The 25,270-nt window shown below is 42.2% G+C and overlaps 1 protein-coding gene across 1 annotated transcript in view; it reads right to left on the bottom strand.

Annotated features, from left to right (window-relative positions):
* LOC124605202 (kazrin) overlaps nucleotides 1–25,270 on the bottom strand; it is a 1,111,833-nt gene that overhangs the window by 359,999 nt on the left and 726,564 nt on the right. The window contains exon 3 of the mRNA XM_047136736.1: nucleotides 19,961–20,100. Within this exon, the coding sequence (XP_046992692.1) occupies nucleotides 19,961–19,996 (36 nt within the window). The 5' untranslated portion in view covers nucleotides 19,997–20,100. The remainder of the gene's footprint in view (nucleotides 1–19,960; nucleotides 20,101–25,270) is intronic.

Here is a 25,270-nt window from a genome sequence, read left to right as displayed (position 1 = left end):
TCCAAACCGTCATCGAACCCATCGTTTTACCATTCCTAGACCGGCAAGGGAACTTGCTGTTCCAACAGGACAATGCACGTCCGCATGTATCCCGTGCCACCCAACGTGCTCTAGAAGGTGTAAGTCAACTACCCTGGCCAGCAAGATCTCCGGATCTGTCCCCCATTGAGCATGTTTGGGACTGGATGAAGCGTCGTCTCACGCGGTCTGCGCGTCCAGCACGAACGCTGGTCCAACTGAGGCGCCAGGTGGAAATGGCATGGCAAGCCGTTCCACAGGACTACATCCAGCATCTCTACGATCGTCTCCATGGGAGAATAGCAGCCTGCATTGCTGCGAAAGGTGGATATACACTGTGCTAGTGCCGACATTGTGCATGCTCTGTTGCCTGTGTCTATGTGCCTGTGGTTCTGTCAGTGTGATCATGTGATGTATCTGACCCCAGGAATGTGTCAATAAAGTTTCCCCTTCCTGGGACAATGAATTCACGGTGTTCTTATTTCAATTTCCAGGAGTGTATTATCAGGCAGTATACACAGTGTTCAGAAACTGTCTGAAAAGCTTTTAAGGGTGTTACAGGGTAGGCTGTGCTGAGAAATATTTGTTAAAATAATTCGGTGCATTTGACCGTTTCCGAGTCAATTAGCATTGAAGTTAGCCAATTACACTGTAGAGCGCGTAGATTCACGCAGCCCGCTAGGGACGTTATCACCAAACGAGTTCTTCCATTGGTTTACTAAACTCGAACAAGAGTGCGATACAAAAATTGGACATGGAACGATTGGAAGGATCGAAACCGAACGAAAGGCTGAGCAGTCTCGTGCGCTGTCATCTACGCTGTAAGAACAACTGACACAAATTGTAGCTGGGCGGTCACTAGAATTTGCGCCCGCAATGGATTCTTTGGCAAACTTCAGTGTTAACTGACGCGGAAACGGCGCAAAGTATCGAATTCTTTTCTTAACAATTATTTCTCAGCACACCCTACCCTGCAACATCCTCGTAAGCTTTTAGGACCGTTTCTGACCACCCTGTATTGGCAATTTATAACACGGAAGCCAGTAGCAACAGTTGGTGACGACACGAATGCATGGTAACACTTCATTCATATCAATGACGTGCCCTCCCGTTAGCTGGCAGACCGTTCATCGCGTCTTCACTTCGTTTACGAACCTAGGCTGGGACTTCGCCAGTACACAGTCTCTTATTAGACGCGACATACTGCACACACTGTCCAACATAATTTTTAATCTTGTTCCAAATTCCTATGGCGGAATTCAGTACAGATCTAGTCTCTTCTTTTTAAATCCGAAGCTTACTCACAACTCTGCTTCCCATGTTTTAAATACAGCCCCTATAAAACCTCCATAACAGCTACCTTTATAGCCTTCCCGAGAGTTCCACATCAGGGTCCCATCAAATTCTCCTTCAACTTCTCTACTTTCTACCAGGAGTGACTAATTCTCAAGATGGCAAATTTCCATGCCTTGCTGCCTATACTTCAGCTAATGACCTGCGTCAGCGGCCTGCCTCACAACAACGTAAAGTAAAAATAAAAGAAATGCTCTAACTACTGTGGTGTGGGCTCATTGAGGCGTAGACGTAGACCTAATTGTTCTGCATAGACTTTTCGTATGAAGTTATCTGTGCGCTGCAGACACAAATTAAGACAGCATTCAGCTTTCAAACCTCGCTCTCCGTCTCGTGGAACTTCCAGTGGCTTCAGGTCAAACGCTTGGCAAAATCGCTAAGACGTTTGTCAGAATGGTTACTGAAACATGGGCAGTTCGACATGAGTTCTATTTTATGGAAAGCGGATATCTTTCTTACTTCATTTCATTCAAAGAAGAACCCATTAAAATGTTTTTCTTCCTGTCGCCAGTTCTCTCTAAGACGGAGAAAACAACTTTCGGATACCTTCATTCTTTAATGTAACCTTACAAGGTTTCTTAAGATTACAGCGTCTGACATAATTTACTGACTTGTGATGCCGTAGCAGGGTCACACCAGAGCGGTTTTAACAGGCAATTAAAACGTCAAATAAACGCGGAGTTTTAAAGAAGTACATATTTTATAATACAATGCAGGCTTTCGTGGTCGGTATTTTCTTATGTGGTGATTTTTTTCTTTTATGGGCGTTTGGCCTTGATCCAAGGCATATCTCTCTGCTTAACGTTCGTCTTGCAAAGCTACAGTACAGACTTTCGCGGCCGATATTTGCCTGTTTGGTGATGTTTCTTTTCTGGCATTTGGCCGTGGTCCGAGGTATATTTCTCTGCATAACGTTCACCTTCCAAATCTGGAGACATCATAAGTCGCTATAACGACTCAGAGAGCATATACAGTCTCCTGAAAGCTGAACTGTTTATACATGTCCACACACTACACAAAGGAAGCGGATACTCGGGTAGCATTGTGGAGAGCACATGGTTCTCTGTTCACCAGGCGACACGCAGAGAGCGATTTCAGACCGTGTAAAAATAAGACACTCCGACTGTCAAAATTTAGCAGTAAATTTTCGAAGTATTCCTAACAAAGTTCCTGAATGTACTGCCCTCCAGGAAAGATGTCACGCTCAAACTATTACCGGAACCGAGATGTGGCTGAAAGCTCTGAAATATTTAGCGAGGTATGGAACGTTTATCGAAAAGACAGATTAGACGTTATTGGAGGGGGAGAGTCCATCGCCGTCAGCAAAAATGTTGTGGACATAGAGGTCGAAATTCAGTTTAACTGTGAAATTATCTGGAGGCGAATAACAGGCCTACGTAACTCAAGTTAATCATCAGATTCCGCTGTAACAGTTGCAGAATCATGCTCAGTAGCGCGGAAATACTCCAGATCACGCAATATTAGTTGCAGACAACTTTAAACTACCGAATACACACTGGGACGTCGATGGATTCATTGCGGGTGGTACAGACGAGTGGTAGTATGACAGGGTTTTGAGCACTTTTTCCGAAAAATGTCTCGAGCAGCTAGTTCGTTAAGCCACACTCAACGGTAGTGTTTTAGACCTTGTAGCCTTAAAAAGGCTCGATCTGATTGACAGTGGGAGAGTAGAGACGGGCTTTAGTGATCAACATGTCATCATAACGATCACAAAGCTAATAATTGGAGCCTATTTTTGCTAGAAAGAGTAGATAGTAAATTGTTAGCATCCCATTTAGACAATGAATAGACATCATTTAGCTCCATTATGATGGATGTAGAGGAATTGTGGACAAAATTTAAACTAATTGTAAATCGCGCTCTTGAGAAGTCTATATCGAGTAAGTTGCTTAATGAAGGAAAATACAAATCTTGGTTTAATAAAATTCGTAAAATTTCGTGGATACAGAGATTGTAGCACTCTTACTTTAAAAAAGATCGCACAAATGTCGATAGGTAAAAATTACTACAAGTTCGTACGTCTATGAAAATATCGATGCGTGGAATATACAACTTCCGCCGTCATACCTTAGCGAAGGATACAGCCGAGGACTCGAAAAAATTCTGATCCTACGTAAAATTACTCAGTGGTTCGTAGGTACCTGTTCAGCTACTCGTCGGTACTCGGCAATAGAAGACACCAGAAAGAAAGCCGATGTTTTAAATTTCGCGTTTAAGAAATCATTCACGCAGGAGGATTGTACAGACATACTATAGAATTAATCGTCGCACAAGATTCCCGTATGGCGGACGTGGAAGGAGGCATCCCTGGTGTAGACAATTAGATGGAGGAGCTAAAGACAAGTAAGTCGCGAGGTCCGACTGGAATCCCGTTTCGGTTTTACAACGAGTTCTCCCGGCACTTGCCCCTTACGTAGCTTGTGTTCATCGCTAATCTCTCGCCTAGCACGAGGGAAAAACGCAGGTGACAGCTGTTTGTAAGAAAGGTAAAAGAACGAACCCGCAAAATTACAGACCAAAGACCTTAACACGCTCTGAGTTCGAACATGATAAATTTCCTTGAGACGGATAAGGTTGTGTCCACTAGTTAGCACTGATCTGGGAAACATCCCGAAACTCAGCTTGGCCTTTTCTCCCATGATATCCTGCAAATCATGGATGAAGGATAACAGGCAGGTTCCATATTCCTAAATTTCCTGTAAGCGCTCGACACTGTGTCCCAATAAAGGCTATCACGAAGGCCCGAGCATACGTATTAGGTTCTTAGATATGCGAGTGATCTAGTGCTCTAAGACAAGTAATAAAACCCAGTACCTTATCCTCTACAGCGACTGTTCATCAGAGACAAGAGTACCGTCAGGAGTGCTGCAGGGAAGTATGTTAAGAGAGCTGTTATTTCCTATACAAAAAAATGATCTGGTGGACAGGATAAGCAGCAGTATGTGGCTGTTTGCTGATGATGCATTGTGTACGGGAAGGTGTCGAAGTTGATTGACAGTAAGAAGATATAAGATGATTTCGACAGAATTTCTAGTTGGCTTGATGAATGGTGGTTTGACCAAAATGAAGAAAATTATGACGTTTGATTTTTGGGGCGCTCAACTGCGCGATCATCAGCGCCCGTACAAAGTCCCAATTTTTCACAGCCCAATTTTGCCACTGTCACGAATGATGATGATGAAATGATGAGGACAACACAAACACCCAGTCCACGGGCAGAGAAAATCCCCAACCCGGCAGGGAATCGAACCCGGTACCCTGTGTTTCAGGGGCAGCAACGCTAGCCACTAGACCACGGACTGCGTATATGAAGCAGATATGTAAGTTAATGCAGATGAGTAGAAAAAAACAATCGTGTCTGACGCAGTCACGTCGATTAAATATCTTTGGGTAACGTTGCAATGCAGTATTAAAATGAACAAGCGTGTAAGGTCGGTAGTAGGGAAGGCGATTGGCAGACTTCACTTTATTGGGAGGATTTCAGAAAAGTTTAGCTCATCCATGAAGGAGACCGCGTAAAGACCGAGTACTGCTCGAGTGTTTGGGATCGACACAGGTCGGATTAAATTAAGACATTGAAGCAATGTAGAAGGATGTCGCTAGATTTGTTACCGGTGGGTTCGATCAACACGAAAGTATTACGAAGATGCTTCGGATGGGCATTCCTGGCAGGAGGACAATGTTCTTCTCGAGATACAATACTGACAAGGGAACCTCCCCATCGCACCCCCCTCAGATTTAGTTATAAGTTGGCTCAGTGGATAGGCCTTGAAAAACTGAACACAGATCAATCGAGCAAACAGGAAGAAGCTGTGTAGAACTATGAAAAAAATAAGCAAAATATACAAACTGAGTAGTCCATGCTCAAGATAGGCAACATCAAGGACGGTGTGAGCTTAGGAGCGCCGTGGTCACGTGGTTAGCGTTCGCAAAGTTATGATCTGTCCGTTCGTTCATTGACGTCTGTTCACTGTAATACGTTTAGTGTGTGTGTTTTGCGACCACACCGCAAAACCGCGCGATTAGTAGACGAAAGAACGTGCCTCTCCAATGGGAACCGAAAACATTTGATCGCAAGGTCATAAGTCAACCGATTCCTCCACAGGAAAACACGTCTGATATATTCTATACGACACTGGTGACGGAATGTGCGTCACATGACAGGTGTATGTTGTCGACCCACCTAACTTGTACACTTGGCGAATGGGTAAAAAAATTCTTCTACCTTGTCAGATTTAGGTTTTCTTGTGGATGTGATAATCACTCCCAAAAAAAGTGATGAAAACATGAGTTTGTCACATAAACTGCAACAAATGAATGCAACAGTTTCACAGTCACACAGTTTTCCCTGTGCTCTGGCAAAACATATGTTTTTAACGTTTTCAAATTTTTCCGTGTATAGACCGTCAAATCCTGCATACGTCCAAGGAAATCTGAACATGTCCTGGAATTTTGGAGAGCGAAGTTGATTATGTGTGAGTGCCTGAACTTTGATAATTGACACACGATCAGGTAAACAATACTGCTCTGTGTACCTGTGCAGCTTCGCAAAATAATTGTCTGAAAATAAAAAGTTAAAATTTTCATTCGAGGGAAGACTTGAACGAAGGACCTCTCGTTTCGCAGCTGCTCACGCTAACCACGGGACCACGGCGCTCCGGAGCTCACATTCTCCTTGATGTTGCCTATATTTTTTTTCATACTTCCACACAACTTCTTCCTGTTTTCTCGAGTGATCTGTGTTCAGTTTTTCAAGGTCTATCCACTGTGCCAACTTATAACTAAATCTGAGGGGGATGCGATGGGGAGGTTCCCTTGTGAGAAAATTTGGAGAATTGGCGTCGGAACTTGATTGTAGGAGGATTCACCTGCCTCCAACGTACACTTTTCTAAGAACCAAGAAGATAAGAGAAATTAGGACTCGTTCAGAGGAACATAGTCTAAGGTACCCTCCGCCATGCACCATACCGTAGCTTGCGAACTATGTATGTACGAGGGCGTGCTGAAAAGTTATGCTGCAGAGTTTTTTATGTGAAAACTCCTAAAGCTTTTTAAATAAAACAAATTTTATTAAGATTCTACATCATTATTCTTCAAATCTACATATTTATTTCTCAACATAGCCATCCTGGCGACGAACACATGTCTCCGAGCGAGATGTCAGTTTGTTGGTCTCTGTAGAATTTCTGTTGATAAAGTCACAACCACATCTCTGCTTGCACCACTTCATCGTTATCAAAGTGAAGTTCTCGAAGGTGTTCTCTCAGTTTTGCAAACAGATGAAACTCGTGTAGGACCAAGTCGGGACTATATGGAGGATGATCGATAACAGTGAAACCAAGGCGTCGGATTGTTGGAGATGTCGCAGCGCGAAGGAGATGGAGTTTCATGTGTGGATGAAATCCTCGATTTCGAAACACGATTACAGCACCCTGTTTCTCGTGTGCCGACGAAGTTAGGTTGCACACCGCGTTACACGCTACAATTCGGAGCCCTGTAGGGCAGAAGTTGCAGCTTGCGACAGCGAAGCGGGAAACTTCACCGAGTAATATGGATGACACGTAAAACATTTATCAATATTGAAAACAGAATAAAAAAATTCGAAGGCGTTACTTTTCAGCACCCCTCGAAGATGTAGAACGATCGGTTCGTGACGTTATCAGACCGCTACCTAATATCGCGGTGTCGTACGGACATGGAGCTTCTAGTGGGGAAGAGTTGGCTCTGTATGCGTTATTCAGCACAAAGGCCCATAACTTGTATAATTTCAGTTCTACACCATTTCTGTTAACGTTGTTTTGGTGCTTTTATATTTCTATGGCCCCTCTGTACATCCTAGCGTAGTAATAATGGGATGTTCATAAAACCATAGTATCGAAGAAACGATTTTGATGATTCCCTGAGCCCAGCGCATGATCTGTTACTGCCAATTTATCACTGTCGCACAGACGACAATTATTGTTCTTGTGTTCCTTAAAGCGTGTCTTAATGTCTTTTTTATAGTTCCTATGTACACTTGATTACATGTGCAAGGGTACAAAGTCAACAGAAAGTCCACTCACACGGATAGATATCTCCAAAAATATTCCAATTACCATGTGAAGCAGAAAAGAAGATTGATAAAAACATTGGCAAACCGCGATAAAAGAATCTGTTAGCACATTACTTGGAGGACGAGTTCGAATATTTACGAACTGCTTTCAGAAAGAAAACTCTACTCTGACAAAGATATAAAAGGGAGACTAGATCCTAAAAGGTCTTGGGTCTCTAGTGAAAAGAAACCAACTGAAAGAAACGTTTTCCTACTGTTCGTAAAAACAATCACCGATCAACCATATAAGCAGAGTACGCAGAAGATGCGGCATTGGCACAGCTTCTAACACCTTCACGCCGGCGTTGAGAATTGTGTTTGCCTCTGTGGAATGGCCCGCTTATTCATGCTTTTCTTCATTTGGCGGCGCTGCTTTTCTGTTTCTCGCCATGGGGCGGTGGTCGTAGTGAAACGACTAGGCTACTGCTTTAATGTACGAGCTTTTTATTTTAGAAGACCGTACTTTTAAAACAAGAACATACTTTTAAAAACAACGAGAGATCACATAAAATAATACAGTAAATAAATAATTAATAATAAAATATTACAATAATTAATCACAAATTTTGTGAGATCTCATTTGCTCAGAAGGCTCTGTCATTGAAAAGGAGGGGGGGGGGGGGGGGGGGGGAGGGAGGGAATTGTATTCAAAGCTGTTCGTTGCGCCTGGCTGATAGGTAACACATCATACGTTAGTGTTGTGCTGGTAGCGTAACTGGTAGGGTCGAGCGTGAGCTACCGGCAGTACACACACAGTCCAATCGGAGGACCTAGTGAGAGCCACCGGTGATGGTACACGCCCGCGTGCACGCGGTAAGAACTAAATCAAGAAGAAAGGTGCGCGAATACTTGAACACTGCAAACTACGAGTTGTGGACCTTTTTGGGAAATAAAACAAACGGCGTCAACTCTTCCCCACTACGAACTCCATAATGTACGTCGGCGTGACTCTGCGATCTTAGGCTGTATAATGGCGTCAGATACCGGTCGTTGCATGGATACTTATAAACAGTTCGGTTTTCTGAGTCGTTATAGCCTCTGACGACGTCTGGACCCTTAGAAGACGAACGTTAGGCAGAGAACTATGTCTTCGACCAAGGCATAATGCCCGCAAAATAAAAATCAGAGAATGCAAATTTATTTTTTTTTAAAAATTGTTGTACTACCAATCGAGAGCACGACAAAATTTTTTAACATCCCTATTACAGCATTATGGTGGCTGTACTTGTCATTGAAGGGCATAATATGGAACTGTCGTGGCCACCGTGTCAGTCATTTTAGGTGAATAACAGTAGCGTAACAACAAAGTAAAGCTATCACTGTAATAAGAATTTTTGTACTTGTCTGTGTAATCTATCGTTGTGGACCACCGTGAAATACAAACTAATCACTATAAAAAGAATATGGAATTTAAAAGCGGAAATGAAATAAATTGTTCAATTTTCAATTGTATCATCAATTCAACAATTATATAGTAAAACTGTACAGAATTAAATGAAACTTTGAATCCTTCATTATAAGTTTTTAATTTGTAAATGATTTTGTTGTGGATTAATTAACATAAAATTTCTTCTGGTGGGGACCGAACCGCAGGTTCAGCCTAGGGATCTTGTGTTGTTGTGCTCATCACTCTGATGAATGTTTCGATGCCTCTCTCCACGCTGGTGTTGCAGCCCACGTTCATTTCAACCAGTTTACTATAAGACGCTCTAGGTCTCCACCTTTGGAATTTTCTCCCCAAATACTTCCATCCACTAACAAATTTTCAAGTCCATGAAGTCTCAGGATGTGTTATGAACCGATGCCACTTTTAGTTAATTCGTGCCATAAATTTATTTCCTCCACAATTTCTTAGAGTACTTCCTCGTTAGCTGTGCGATTTACCCATCTAATTTTCAGCATTCTTTTATAGCATAGCATTTCAAATTCTGCAATGCTATTCTTTTCTGAACTGTTTCTGGACCATATTTCGCTTCCGTACAAGTTTATATTTTAGACAAATATCTTCAGAAAAGATTTCCTGACGCATTTATATTTATATTAACAAAGTTCGTTTTCCCAGAAGCGATTTTCTTGCTACTGAAAGTCTTCATTTTAAATCCTCTTTACTTCGGCCATAGTCAGTTATTTTGCTGTCTAAATAGCAAAACCCATCTATTAGCTTTAGTGTCTTATTTCCTTATCTAATTCCAAAAGCAACGCCTGATTTAATTCAAATGCATTTAATTACACTCGTTTTCCATCTGTTGATGTTCATCTTATAGCCTGTTTTCAAGATACAGCCCATTCCAATCAACTGCTCTTTCAAGTCTTTTGCAGTCTATGACAGAATTACAATGTCATTTGCAAACTTCAAAATGTTTATTTCTTCTCCTTGAACTTTACTTCGCTTTCCAAATTTACCTATTTCTCCTTTATCGATTTCTCAGCGGACAGAGAAATAAGATCAGTGAGAGGCAACAACACTGCCTCACTCTATTGTCAGCCGCCTCCTGCTTTATTTATTTATTTATTGTTCCGTGGGACCAAATTAAGGAGAAGTCTCCATGGTCATGGAACTAGTCAATACATGAAATTATAACACGATAGTAGAAACAGATAAAATGAAACATAAAAAAAAACATATTCAGCCGTCAAGTCGTAAGTTTAAATAAAGAAAATCAACAATGTAACACTGGAATTTGCTTAATTTTTTAGCTCCTCCAGGAGCTTCTCGACAGAATAGAAGGATTGAGCCATGAGGAAACTCTTCAGTTTAGACTTAAAAGAGTTTGGGCTACTGCTAAGATTTTTGAGTTCTTATGGTAGCTTTTTGAAAATGGATGCAGCAGAATACTGCACTCCTTTCTGCACAAGAGTCAAGGAAGTGAATTCCACATGCAGACTGGATTTCTGCCTAGTACGTATTAACTGAGCGAAAGCTGCTAACTCTTGGGAATAGGCTAATATTGCTAACAGAAAACGGCATTAAAGAAAATATATACTGTGAGGGCAATGTCAGAATTCCCAGACTATTGAATAGGCGTCGACAAGAGGTTCTCGAACTTACACTACGTATAGCTCGAACAGCCCGTTTTTGAGCCAAAAATACCCTTTTTGAATCAGAAGAATTGCCCCAAAAAATAATACCATACGACATATATGCGAAGTAGACTACTTTTCGTGTGGAAGTGTCACTTGTTTCAGATACTGTTCTAATGGTAAATAAAGCAGCATTTAGTTTCTGAACAAGATCCTGGACATGGGCTTTCCACAACAGCTTACTATCTATCCGAACGCCTAGGAACTTGAACTGTTCCGTCTCGCTTATAATATGCCCATTATGTCTGATCAAAATATAGTTTATTGTTGAATTGTGAGTTAGAAACTGTAAAAACTGAGTCTTTTTGTGATTTAGCATCACCCACGAACTTATTTCATGATCTACATTATTTGATACTGTTTCAATATTACACAAAAGATCCTTCACTACCAAGCTGGTGTCCTCAGCAAACAGAAATATTTTTGAATCACCTGTAGTACTAGAAGGCATATCATTTATATAAATAAGAAACAGCAGTGGCCCCAGTACCGACCCTTGGGGAATGCCCCACTTAACAGTGCCCCATTGGGACTGCACATCACTACCACTCTCAATATTACGGAGAATTACCTTCTGCTTTCTGTTCTTAAAGTAAGAGGCGAACCAATTGTAAGCTACTCCCCTTACTCCATAATGGTCCAACTTCTGCAGTAATATTTTGTGGTCAACACAGTCAAAAGCCTTCGTTAAATCAAAGAAAACACCTAACGTTCGCAACCTTTTACTTAATCCGTCCAAAACCTCACAGAGAAAAGATAATATAGCATTTTCAGTTGTTAAACCATTTCTAAAACCAAACTGAACATTTGACAGCAAATTATGTGAATTTAAATGCTCCAGTAACCTTGTATATACAACCTTCTCGATAACGTTAACAAACACCGATGGCATAGAAATAGGTCTAAAATTGTCGACATTATCCCTGTCTCCCTTTTTATAAAGTGGCTTCACTACCGAGTACTTTAATCGGTCAGGAAACCGACCACTCCTAAAGGAAAAGTTACAGATATGGCTAAGTACTGGGCTAACACACATAGAACAATACTTTAGTATTCTGCTAGATACCCCGTCATATCCATGAGAGTTCTTGGTCTTTAGTGATTTAATTATTAACTCAATCTCCCTCTTGTCAGTATCATGGAGGAGCATTTCAGGTAACAGTCTCGGAACACTTTTTTCTAAGAGCGCTATATGATTCCCTGTTGGGACTAGGTTTCTATTTAGTTCACCTGCTATATTCAGAAAGTGATTATTAAATACTGTACAAATATGCGACTTATCAGTAACACGGACATTCACACTACGCGCTGATTCTATAACCTCGACCTGTCTCTGCAGACCAGCCACTTCCTTTACGACTGACCACATGGTTTTAATTTTATCTTGAGACTTAGCTATTCTATCTGCATACCACATACTTTTTGCCTTCCTAATAACATTTTTAAGCACCTTGCAATACTGTTTGTAATGGGCTGCTGCATTTCGATTTTGACTGTTTCTAACTTTTTGATATAATTGACACTTTGTTCTACAAGATATTCTTATCCCTCTAGTCAGCCACCCAGGCTGCCTGTTTGTGCTAGACCCTGTTTTGAACGTTCTAACGGAAAGCAACTTTCAAAGAGCACGAGAAAAGCCTTGAGAAAAGCATTATATTTGTCGTCTACTGTATCAGCGCTATAAACATCTTGCCAGCAACTGGATCAGCTTTACTAAACAGCTGATGACTATATTTAACACGTGTTGCAGCACAAAAATCTTTTAGAGTTAAAATTTGTGCATCATGATCTGAAAGGCCATTCACCTATTTGCCAACACAATGCCCTTCTAATAATGAGGAATGAACAAAAATGTTGTCTATGGTTGTTCTACTGTTCCCTTGCACTCTCGTTGGAAAGAATACGGTTTGCATAAGATTATACGAATTAAGGAGGTCTACCAGCATCCTCTTCCTTGCACAATCACTTATACAATTAATACTGAAGTCACCACATATAACTAACTTTTTGTGTTTCCTATAAAGTGAACCAAGAACCTCCTCTGGCTTTAGCAAAAATGTTGTGAAATCGGAGTCTGGGGATCTATAAATAACAACAGTTAGAAGTTAAGCTCCATAAAATTAACCACACCTGCACAACATTCAAACACCTTTTCAGTGCAGTACTTTGAAACCTCAATTGACTCAAATGGGATACCGTTTTTCACATACATGGCTACTCCCCCACACCGCAAAGAGCTCCTAGAAAAGCTGCCAGCCAACCTGTATCCTGGTAAAGGAAGCCTCTGAATTACCTCCTTATTTTAGAAGATTTCAGATATACCAATAATTTCAGAGTCAACATCTATAAGCAGTTCACTAACTTTATCTTTAATACCTTGTATATTTTGATTAAATATACTAATTCCCTCATTACTCGGATACCTAAGCTTTGTCAAAAGTGGTTCCTTTGTTAGAGAGACTTCCCTTAAGCAGGAATACCTATCAGCTGAATTCAATCTAAAAAAGGTGCAACTCTAACACCCACTACTGCAGGAATTTTCCCGTGAGTGATCCCACCAACCCCACCTATGCTGTCACCTATAAGCTTTGCCAACCTCCCCTTCCCATACCTGTTGAGGTGCTTCTAATGTCCTTAACTCTTAACGGTAGTTTGGTTGCTGTGCAAGCTGCAGAACTTTTGCCCCCTGTGTTTTATCCCTGTTGTCTTCAGAAAGTGTGTATTCCAGTCGACAATGGTTTCTTTAAATCTAAAAATACTGTAAATGTAGGTTTCCCTTGCTTTAACCTATCTTCTAATATACGTATTAGGTTCAATACCGCATCGCGAATTTCTACATATCTCCGAAACCGAAACTTGTCTTTCCGAAGTTGTCTTCAACTAGTTTTTCCACTCATCTGTCAATAAGCAATATTTTGCAACTATGAATTAAACTGGTGGTTCAGTAACATTCAAACCTGTCAGCATTCGCCTGCTTTGAAACTGGAATTATTATATTCTTCTTGATGACTACAGGTACTTCGCCCGCCCAGCTAGGCGTGCGGTCTAACGCACTGCTTCCCGAGCGGGAAGGCGTGCCTTTCACCGGCACAAATCCGCCCGGCGGATTAGCGTCGACGTCCGGTGTGCCGGCCAGTCTGTGGATGGTTTTTAAGGCGGTTTTCCATCTGCCTAGGCGAATGCAGGCTGGTTCCCCTTATTCCGCCTCAGTTACACTATGTCGGCGATTGCTGCGCAAACACTGTCTCCACGTACGCGTACACCATAATTACTCTACCACCCAAACATTGGGGTTACACTCGTCTGGAGTGGAACGTTCCCGTGGGTCCACTAGCGGCCGAACCGCCAGTAACCCTGGGTTCGGCGTGGGGCGGCGGTGGGGTGAGTGGACTGCTGTAGCCCGTTGTGGAATTGTATACCACTGAGGGCTACGGCGCGGATGAAGCCTCTCCGTCGTTTCTAGGTCCCCAGCTCAATACATACGTACATACATAGGTACTTCGCCTGTATCATGCTCCATGCATATCAGGTACAATAGTTTTGTACTGACTGGCTCTTCCAAAGTCTCAATAATTCTCGGAGAATATCTTCTTCTCCAGTGCCCTCGTTTGCACTTTTAGGCATTTTAGTGTCCTGCCAAATTCTTCTCACAGTATCATATCTCCCATCGCATCTTCATCTGCTACCTGTCCTGTCCCCGTAACATTGTCCTCTAGTTTGTTTTCCTGAAAATAATTAGGTAAATTTTGAAAAATATAGTGTAGGGTTAATAGATCCACAACACCGCTGGCAAGATGCTCCCAGTAATAACATGAAAAAAGCTAAAAAAATCGGTTCACTTATGATGAGAGTAACTGATAACACAAGGAAATGTTTTTCATTTATTTTATCTATTTCACCCACAGAAACAACAGTGTAATTTTTGCATAAAATAATTTTGGGTATTGGGCCGCGTCAGTGTAACTACTACGACAGCTAAGTTGCCGAAGTTTCGGCCGACATGCAGCAGTCCCCTTCAGGGCTGTTAATTTTTGACTATACTTGTTGCAATCACATCGATGTTTATGTTAGAAGCGCTGCTGTTATTGTTGCTAGGAGTGAGAAGCAAGTGGTTCAGTTGCGATTGACTGTCATCCCCTTCCCCGCCCCTCTCCCCCGCCGCCGCTTCACACACCCAACACAAGACATGCCGCAGGCGTTTCGCACCTGGCGTCGCGGGACAATAGGAACACCATAACGGGAAATAGCCGGCGGCAGGCTTCGCCACTTGCCAGCTGCTAGCGAAACAGACAATGGCTGATTCCTAATGACTGCACCTACACGGTTAAACGATCGTCGCCGGGCGCAGCGGCCCATTCAGTGGAGACAAACCGAAGAAAACCTAGCGAAATATTAAACGAATCGTCGCGATGAAACCAGCCGCGCCACAGGTCTACGATCTGCGTAAAGAAGGCACTAAGTCTCATGCAACCATAAGTGTGGTATAACTTTCCAAATGTAGCTCTGGTGCAATATGAACGGTAAATGGAAAAGTCAGCAGGGTGAGAGGGGAGTGTGAAGGTGTTTAGGATTGCTCGTAGGCTTTTTATCCGTTGATTAGAAAGCTTTGTGACAGACGTTTTGGCAAGTCGAGTGGCAGGGGACAGACGTCACCCAACCACAGTTCCTCCCACATCTCTAAGTGCTGGCTGTGTTGCCTGTTTTGTGGATAAGCGTATGACTTTATCAGGGTCTAAGCTAGTCTACTGCAAATAAGTTTACAGCCTATCTCGCTGGCTTCTGTTGCAACACGATCTGAATGATGTTACTTGCTTTCCGAGGCTACAACTGAGTAAAGCTGAAGTTATCTTCAAGATATTAAAATCTAAAAACTTGCGAAATTGAGGACTGAATAAAAGTCTAAAAACTTGCGAAATTGAGGACTGACTGGTAAAAATAACTGATAGTTGACTGTAGATCTTCATAAATATATAGTAGTACAAATATGTAAGTTGAAGACTCAGAAATAAAGAAATGTTATGGTTATGAGTATAACGATACTAGATCCTTAGATGTTACACAATAGCAATAGAACAGAAAGCTAACATTTGACCAAAACTTTATTACAGCACATTAAATGTATTTCTTGGAGCCCACAGAGACGAGTGTCTAGAATATGAAAATAATTCAAGGACATTTGTTTCATTTAAACTCAGTATTACAAATGACTTAAGAAGATGAAACATGATAGTATTAAACGGCTAATATTTGTTATATTACAACCTAATAAAATTTTTCTGATCATAATTTTCAACGGATTTGCAGAACTACTGTACAGAACGCTTTGAAATCCAGTTTTAAGCCCCACCACAATATGTCTTGGCTGGTTGTTGAATTCATGTGTACTCTTGTATGCTGTCCTTTCTTTAGTATTGTTGACCCACTGAAGGCTTTGTGGAAGTAGTTCCTCGTTGTAATATTTTACTAGGTGCTTCAACTACCACTGCCTTTGGGTCTTACGAAACCCGCAACGCCTCCAAATACCACGTGCCAGATTTTCATATTCTCTCGCTTTTAACACACATACTATTAGTCCTATAGAAAAAATGAAGAGGTCCTTTTTGTAGTAAATTTAATGTAGTTAAATTCGTCACTGGAAGACGTTTTCGCTGGAGGCCGTAGTTTCCGAATTATTCAAGAAAAACGTACGGAAATGACCTCCAAATGCGTTTTTCTTAAATAACTCGACAGCGAATCGTATCCCAGTACAGAGTTTAACTACATTACATTTCCTACAAAAAGATCCAGCTCAGTTTTTCTGTAGGACCAATAGCATGTACATTGTGAGTGAGGGGATATGACAATCTCGCGCTTGGTTTCTAAAGACTTTGTGAGTTGCAGCTGAGCCACCCTATACACATATTTTGCACTAATCGGGAAGGATTGGTAACAATAAAGAATAATACTGAATTTGAGTATTGTGAAACAGTTTGTCGCCAAAATACGAAGTTTCTTTGAAGATTGTCTAGAGGTGTTCTAGAACAAACACCAGACATTGTTGTCATACCAAGCATCTGTCTTCCGAAAACATAATTCCTGTTAGCTGGGTTTACACAAAAAAATTATTCCATAACTCATTAGATATTCTAAACAGGCAGAGTGAACTAGTTCCTTTTTAATTTTTAAGTCACCAATAACAATAACCACGATTATTGCAAATGTAGCTGAACTAAGGATCTTCGTTACGTCTATGGTGTGGGTGTTCCAATTCAGGTTGTGATCCAGCTGTAGCCCCAAAAATTGAAACCATCTACTTCTCGTGTTTCATTAACTGAGTCGGCCTGTAGATTCTATGAGAAGCGCTGAATTCTACATACTGACTCTAATCGTAATTTAATGACAATAGATTTGCCTTGAATCATATTCAGTTGCTGCCTTTCCAGGAAGAGGATTGTTGCTATGTTTTATATCTCTGTTTATGTCGTCTGCAAGAACTGTGGGTGATAACGTACTACCGCAGTGGCTATCATCGCATGGACAAAGTATGGATTTATTTTCCTTTGATTACTGCTCATTTTCGGCTGTGAAGATATTTTCAAATTTCTGAACGGTATAACCTGTCGCAAAGGATACACACAGGTTAAATCTCAAGATCTTAGAGCTGGCCCTGTAGCTTCACGACCAGTATCCTATCCGTTGAGCCACGATGGTGAACCAAACCCAGATAGAATTCGCGCGGCGGATTAATAACTGTGGCGTGGTGCACGGGACAGCTTGAGTGTGGTTTTTAGGAGATTCCCCACGCTCATTTTGGCAAATGCTGGTCTTGTCTCCAAAATGCTCTTCAGCGAATATGATACACAAACAGATAAAAATGCAGCATCACTCAAACCACACAAGATTCGCAGGCAGATGGAACTAAACGAGCTCTGTCCCATAGGTTAGATTTACGGCTGTGGCATAGGGAAGGGCATGTAGCGAGAGCTGCAAGGGCCGGCCCGATCCGCCTGTGGTGTGCGAGGAAAGAGGTGAAAAAACTTCGCACAGCTTGGTGGAAGTTGCCGAAGATCGCCGACGCTATCTCGGCTAGTGACACAGCCGCTTGCGCGGAAATGACGCGGATTCGCATAGGCTGCGATGTTGCAGTGTGGGTACGCCTCCTGGTACTTTGTCTCTTAGTTAACCGCCATGTTTTCTTAGCCGCGTGGAAGTGAACCACCCTCCCACCACGCTTCTGTTAGCTCGGACTCGCTGAGTGCTCGCTGGTCTGAGAAAGCGGGTGAGACCGAACCGCGTGCATAGCGAGCGGTAGAGAACACGTGTTCGCCACGTGGGTGCAATGTTCCATATCCGGCAACATAGTGAAATAATGAAAAATAAAATTCGCCAAGTCCAGAAAAACGGATCCAACACCAGACGGGTTAAAAGCTAGGGAAATGAGGGAGATTTCAAGAATTCAACAAATGACAAACTGGTGACCTGTACATTCACACACTTCTAAGGGGTGTTTTAGATCGGTGGTGTAAAGATACACTTAATGTTATTTAACTGATAATTTTGGCTTCTAGTCAACCCTCTTCATTTTCATCATAGTATGTTTTGATGAATTCTGTGGTTCTAAATGACGTATGACCGTTTTTAGAGTTCCGTCCCTCAATCGGTAAAGATGAAACCCTTACAGGATCACTGTTGTTGGCTGTCATTCAGTCTGTCCGAGTGTCTTCCGATTGTTCAAAACCATTTTTCTCAGGAACTGGTATCCGTATAAAGTTGAAATTTTATGTCCCTCGCCGATGTAAAAAAGTGAAGCAAACAAAAGATACGGCCATTTTGTCACATATTGTGATACTCGAAAACTCACTCATAAAAACCTATAGGGTACTTCCTATTGGTCCACAATCGTGAAATTTGGCAAGAAGAAAGGTTTCTCTGTACAAATAAAGGGAAAAACTGAAAATGTTAATTTGTAATTATACCACAGAAAAATTTCTTGACATTTGCTATCCGACTGTCTGTCTTTTCCCCCGTCTGTTAACATCCTTCTTGAATGAGATTTTCACTCTGCAGCGGAGTGTGCGCTGATATGAAACTTCCTGGCATATTAAAACTGTGTGCCGGACCGAGACTCGACCTCGGGACCTTTGCCTTTCGCGGGCAAGTGCTCTACCAACTGAGCTACCCAAGCACGACTCAGGCCCCGTCGTCACAGTTTTACTTCTTGCCAGTACGTCGTCTCCTACCTTCCAAACTTTACAGAAGCTCTCCTGCGAACCTTACAGAACTAGGACTCCTGAAAGAAAGGATATTAAGGAGACATGGCTTAGCCACAGCCAGGGGGATGTTTCCAGAATGAGATTTTCACTCTGCAGAGGAGTGTGGGCTGATATGAAACTTCCTGGCATATTAAAACTGTGTGCCGGACCGAGACTCGAACTCGGGACCTTTGCCTTTCGCGGGCAAGTGCTCTACCAAACTTAGCTACCCAAGCAGGAGAGCTTCTGTACAGTTTGGAAGGTAGGAGACGAGATACTGGCAGAAGTAAAGCTGTGAGGACGGGGCGAGAGTCGTGCTTGGGTAGCTTAGTTGGTAGAGCACTTGCCCGTGAAAGGCAAAAGTCCCGAGTTCGAGTCTCGGTCCGGTACACAGTTTTAATCTGCCAGGAAGATTTTTAAGTTACTTGTTTTGCGTAATATCCCACTGCGCAACTGTTTTTGCAACAAGTGAGACGCAGCAGCACATTAATACGCGCAGAGGCACCGTGCCAGCACTTAATCCGACGCCGTCGCATTCCCCGCTGCTCGATTTTGGCGAAGACTGCGTACGCTGTCGTAAATGTGTAGCCAAGTGCTCTACCAACCTCTTTCTCAGGAATAGGTAGACGTATAAAGTTGACATTTATGTCACATACTGAGGTCTATAAGCCTTTTCTGGTGTGGAAGTGTTAAGCTTCTAAAAGTCAGTGTAATCAAAAGACTTCAAACTTGAAATTAAAATATCCTCGAAAGTCTTGGAATCCATGGGACCAATATCTTGCCGGTATCATTGTCGATGACAGCTAAAATCATCGAGATCCTGAAATGGACGTACTGTCTGTATGCATGATTAAGTTTGTAAGGAACCCTCAGTGCCCGAATCCAGCTCACAGATGGTCAATTTTTTGTTAGATTATTCAAAAATTTGAAAATACGAATAGCTCCACGGGCGACTCTGAGCAGTAATGAAAGCACAATAACGCAATATTTAAATCAATGTCAATGCGGTGGAGTCTGTTGCAATAATATCTGGAAAAAAGATATTGACAATGCAAACAGTTGTGAATCGGAAACAAAAGAGGATACAAAATAGATCCCTTTGGTACATCACGCCTGTAGTGCGTATTGCTATGAGATAGACAGTAGAGAGCGGTGGTGTGCTGACCTGAGCGTCAACCAGGAGGCGCCGCATTACAGCCATGGAGGAGTGGAGGCCGTGCGGCTCGCCATGGTGCGTCGCGGGCAGGAGGTCCGGGCCGAACGAGATGGCCAACTGCCGCTGCAGCGAGTCCAGCGCCTGGATAGCTGCAACACGCCCAACACGCCTTTCTGTCAACACCTCACAGAGCCGAGGACACTATTTCACAGTTGTCCATTCTAAAGCACTCGTTACTAAAACATCTGAAAAACACAAAAGATGGCTCTGATAGAGAATGCTTAAATTAAATTTTGTGTGTGGTCTGCATTTCACTATCACACCAACACTTTTTAGCTGGGATTGGTGGTGGTGGTGGTGGTTAGTGTTTAACGTCCCGTCGACAACGAGGTCATTAGAGACGGAGCGCAAGCTCGGGTTAGGGAACGATTGGGAAGGAAATCGGCCGTGCCCTTTCAAAGGAACCATCCCGGCGTTTGCCTGAAACGATTTAGGAAAATCACGGAAAACCTAAATCGGGATGGACGGAGAGGGGATTAAACCGTCGTCCTCCCTAATGCGAGTCCAGTGTGCTAACCACTGCGCCACCTCGCTCGGTAACTGGGATTGGGAGCAGCTGCAAAAACACCAAGTTTGTCTGAAGAATCTCTGCAGGATGCTCTAGAACAAACATTAGATGTTGATGTCGTACCAAGCATGTGTCTCCTGAAAACATAATTCCTATAAGATAACTCATAAATGAATCCAAATGCTGGCCGGAGTGGCCGAGCGGTTCTAGGCGCTACAGTCTGGAACCGCGCTACCATTACGGTCGCAGGTTCGAATCCTGCCTCCGGCATGGACATGTGTGATGTCCTTTGGTTAGTTAGGTTTAAGTAGTTCTAAGTTCTAGGGGACGACCTCAGAAGTTAAGTCCCTTAGTGCTCAGAGGCATCTGAACAATTTTTTGAATCCAAATACAAGAATCGAATTAAATTTTGGATTTTATACGGCTATTGTCATAGAATACTATGTTTTGCGTTTCGTGAAATGCAACATTTTGCATTTCTGCACATTTAAAGCATACTGACGATCTTTGCATCATTTTCAAATCCTATTAAAACCTGGCAAAAGGTATCTGTAGAATTTTTCCGCTAGTACATCACTGCAGACAAGTGCATCACCAAAACCTTTTAGGTAGCTAATAATATTATCTATTAGGTCATTACTACGCAAAGGACACAGTACACCTCCCTGGGTCCCGCATGAGCTAACTTTCACACCCGTGATGACCCTCCATCTCAGATTACGTGCTGCCTCCTCCATATCCACAAATCCCCGACTCAGTCAAATGGTTCAAATGGCTCTGATCACTATGGGGCTTAACATCTGAGGTCATCAGTCACCTAGAACTTAGAACTACTTAAACCTAACTAACCTCAGGACATCATACACATCCATGCCCAAGGCAGGATTCGAACCTGCGACCGTAGCGGTCGCGCGGTTCCAGACTGAAGCGCCTAGAACCGCTCGGCCACACCGGCCGGCCCCGACCCAGTCACAAATTTCATTCGATACCAGACATGATCACACTTTCGTCAATAATTTTCGGTTTTTTGAACTCAGCCTTCTGCAAAATACAATGTATTTCTTTTTCTATTTAAACAAACATGTTTCGACACCTGTGTGTTATCCTCTGTGGGTCTCGATTATTTCTGGAACCACATTACTTGTGGAAGTGGATTTCTGCAGGTCGGCTTGTTTTTATGCCTGTTATATTTAGACAGCAAGTCATATTTTTCGTCCAATTGTGCATATTTAGTATGTCTTCTTCTTATATGGTACTTATAAACACTGTTGTCCACATCTTTTCATACTTCACTGCTACCTGTGTTCACATGATTTTTACACAAAAACGAGATCTGAGGAAAAAATAATATGTCACCATACTCAAAGAGAAACGCTCATGTAGCCTCAGGTCTCCGTTTTGTCTAAAATCGTGTGGAAACAGATGGGAGTGAAGTATAAAAAGGAATGGACAACAGTGTTTGTAAATACAATAGAAGAAGAGTATGCACCAACGATGTACAACTTTACGAAAACATGACTTGCAGTACAACAATAAAAGACATAAAAATCCACTTACATAAATAGCGTAATTTCACTAATAAATCGAGACCCATAGGAGAAGAGACATAGGTATCGAAATAGTTAGTAAGTGGAAAAAGAAATACATTGCCATTTTCGGAAGGCGAATTTCAAACAACCGAACCTACTAACGAAAGTTAAAGCATATCGAAGATAATTTGTGCCTGGGCGGCCGGGCTGCTGTGAAGGGGCTGTAGTTATTGAGCGAATGCAAATTGCTTAAACCAGTAAACTCTGGCTTGTAAAAGCTCGTCTATTGCGGGGAAAATCCGACTAATTAGCGAAATTGAAGTAAATGCAAAAGTCATTCCGAACAATCCCCGAAGATTTAACGAAGTTAGCAAAACTGAATAAACAGAACGTAACTGCCAGCATAAGGTGAAACTGCAGAGTGTGAGCAGCGAATACGGAGATTAGCAATGGGGTTGTGATGTCGAGTGGCAAATAATTCTGTTATGTCTGCTCTCAGGAGAGGCGAATGACAAAGGACGTTTTCCAACGAACCATTTCGTATCAGAATCCTTCATGGTTTTACAGTAGCGCCGAATAAAAGCTCATAGGGCACAGGAGCACACTTGCCACTTTGGAGTGTTGTAGATGCGGAGAATTGGTACCGGTCGGCCACGTCACACCCCACCTCTGACGTCTGCTTATTTTAAATTTATCAGTCATCAAGTGCTGAGTTCCCTTCTCCATCTTCATGACGAGCGTGCTGTACACATTCCCACCTTCCAACGATTGCAGCCTTTGTAACGGAACAGCATTATATTTACATTTCCACAGCTTTTTGTCAGTATTTAATGTAACTTCTTAATGATTATTTCAATGTGAATATGGGGGGAGAGATATTCTAAGATGATTGTTAAAGTGTGATCAGCGAGTGAATACTTTATTTCGGTGTTATATACTCATGTATTTAAAAAAAGTCATTTTTGTGAAGTCGGGTCTCTTCCTGAGAAAACAATAATTCATTATAATACGTAAAAATGGCTTAGTACCAAGAGAAAATACACTTTAAAATGGGAATCATTTCCCGACACGCGTCATGTAAAATATGCGTACAAGAAAATCGTAACTTGTAGAACAAAAGTTATTTATGTATTATTTTATGCTTGTGGGCCAAAGTGGTGAGTGAAAATTTGTACAAAGGCCGGGAATCGAACCCGGGTCGCCTACTTAGTGTGCAGATGCGTTAGGCACTAAGTCCCCTTGGCACAGCGGTTCACAAAACAGTACGGATTACCTTCGAAAGCCTTCCTCCACAACCCAAATCCTCACACAGTCAGCTTTAAATTCCCCCTGACACACAAACAGAACTGCCGAGCTTCTCCATGTTCTGGAATAGTACCTCCGCATCGAACGTAAATGGGGGAACAAGCCTGAAACACAAGTGAAAATTTTCGACCGCCGTTTCAGTCTGTATAACTGAAATCATATCTGTATGAGACTAGTAAAGTCTCTGAAATTGTGTCATTTCAGTTGTATCACTACTTGCACTTGGGTTTCATGGTGGATACCCCATTTACGTTCGATGCTGAGTGCTATTCCAGAATATGGATAGCTTCGGCAATTGGGTTCGTATGTAAGGGGGAATTTAAAGTAGGCTGGGGGTGACAATGAGAAACTGGATCGAGAAGGGAGACGTGCCAGCGTAATCTGTACAGTTGTGTGAAAACGCTGTGACAAGGTGGCTTAGTGGCTTAGTGGCTAACGTACTTGCCTAATTAGCAGGAGACTTGGGTTCAATTCCCGTGCTTGAAACAGGTTTTCACTCCCCGTTTCAGTCTATATACATAAAATCCTATCTATATGAGACCAGTAAAATCCACTAAAAATGTGTCATTTTATCTACAAACCCATTGTTTTCACTATCGGAGGCTTTCAAAAAACCATTTGCAATGGACTAAATCAGAGTGGTATTTAGTTAATGAGACGGAGAACTGTGAACTGCCAAGACTTTACCCTTGCCCTTTTCCTTTGTGGGATACCTTCCCAACAGCAGAAATGCGCTGTAGAGCGGCCCAGACACAACGACGATACAGCGTTAGCAGGTAGCGTGGTAGTTACCGTTTCGGGGATGCCCTTTCTTTTTTTGGAAGGACGAGTATGACAGGCCGACTGAAGTGGGAGAAGCAGCCAGCTAGTAGTGGTTGAGAGAGGCAATCTATGGGTGCGCTGATCTTTAATATTTTGTGCTAACATCGGTGCAGAGGAAGGCGGTAAACGGCACTTCTGCATTAATTTCGGATTAATACAATAATAGTTAATTCTCAGAAGTGTTACCTTCTTATTTCAAAAACCTTATATTTTGTCTGCTATAACCTATTTTAAAATTATTATGTGTTAAGTGCAAAAGTAATCGCATTTAATGCTATGTTTGTGTGGTTCATTTACGTAAGAAAGTGGAGATACGCATCTTTGATGGTACGGATTGTAACGCTACTTGATGAAATTCATTTGTTTGGTGTCTCAAAACTAAATGAAATTCAATCTGGCATGAAAAACCAGTTTCATTATACTCGAAAAATTTCGCTAAGTTATTGTTGAAGAAAGAAGTAAAAAATCTCGTGAGTTTCAAAAAATGGTTCAAATGGTTCTGAGCACTATGGGACTTAACATCTGAGGTCATCAGTCCGCTAGAACTTAGAACTAATTAAAATCTAACCAACCCAACCTAAGGACATCACAAACATCCATGGCCGAGGCAGGATTCGAACCTGCGACCGTAGCAGTCGCGCGGTTGCGGACTGAAGCGCCGAGAACCGCTCTTCCACAGCGGCCGGCTCGTGAGTTTCATTCTGGTATTAAAAGCTGCAATTACATTCATTCAAAGATAAATTCACTGACTGTTTCAAGTTTGATGACAGAGTTATTTTGAAAATTCATTCCTTCAGGAACAGTGACTGGTATTAGGCAGCAAAATTACAAGAGATTTCTTTTTTTTTCGTCTTTTTCAGGCTCCGATCGGTCGCGAAATTAAAAGTACAGTGAAAATTCGAGGGAGCTTTGCGCAGATGTGATGTGCAGTGTCTCTACTATGCCCATCGATAGCATCGCGTTACACTTTTCAGTTTTGAAGGCACGGAGAGCGCGTAAAGATGCCTACAACAGTAGTATCTCCCGGCAAGTGTGAAGTGTGAGGTGTCATTCGATTATTTCACGCAGAAGGGTTCCGCCGGATTTCATGCAGCC

Source organism: Schistocerca americana, chromosome 3 (assembly GCF_021461395.2).
Source record: "Schistocerca americana isolate TAMUIC-IGC-003095 chromosome 3, iqSchAmer2.1, whole genome shotgun sequence".
NCBI classification, from domain to species: Eukaryota; Metazoa; Arthropoda; class Insecta; order Orthoptera; family Acrididae; genus Schistocerca; species Schistocerca americana.
Note: the sequence above shows the minus strand (reverse complement) of the source record. Positions and strands in the feature narration are given on the sequence as shown.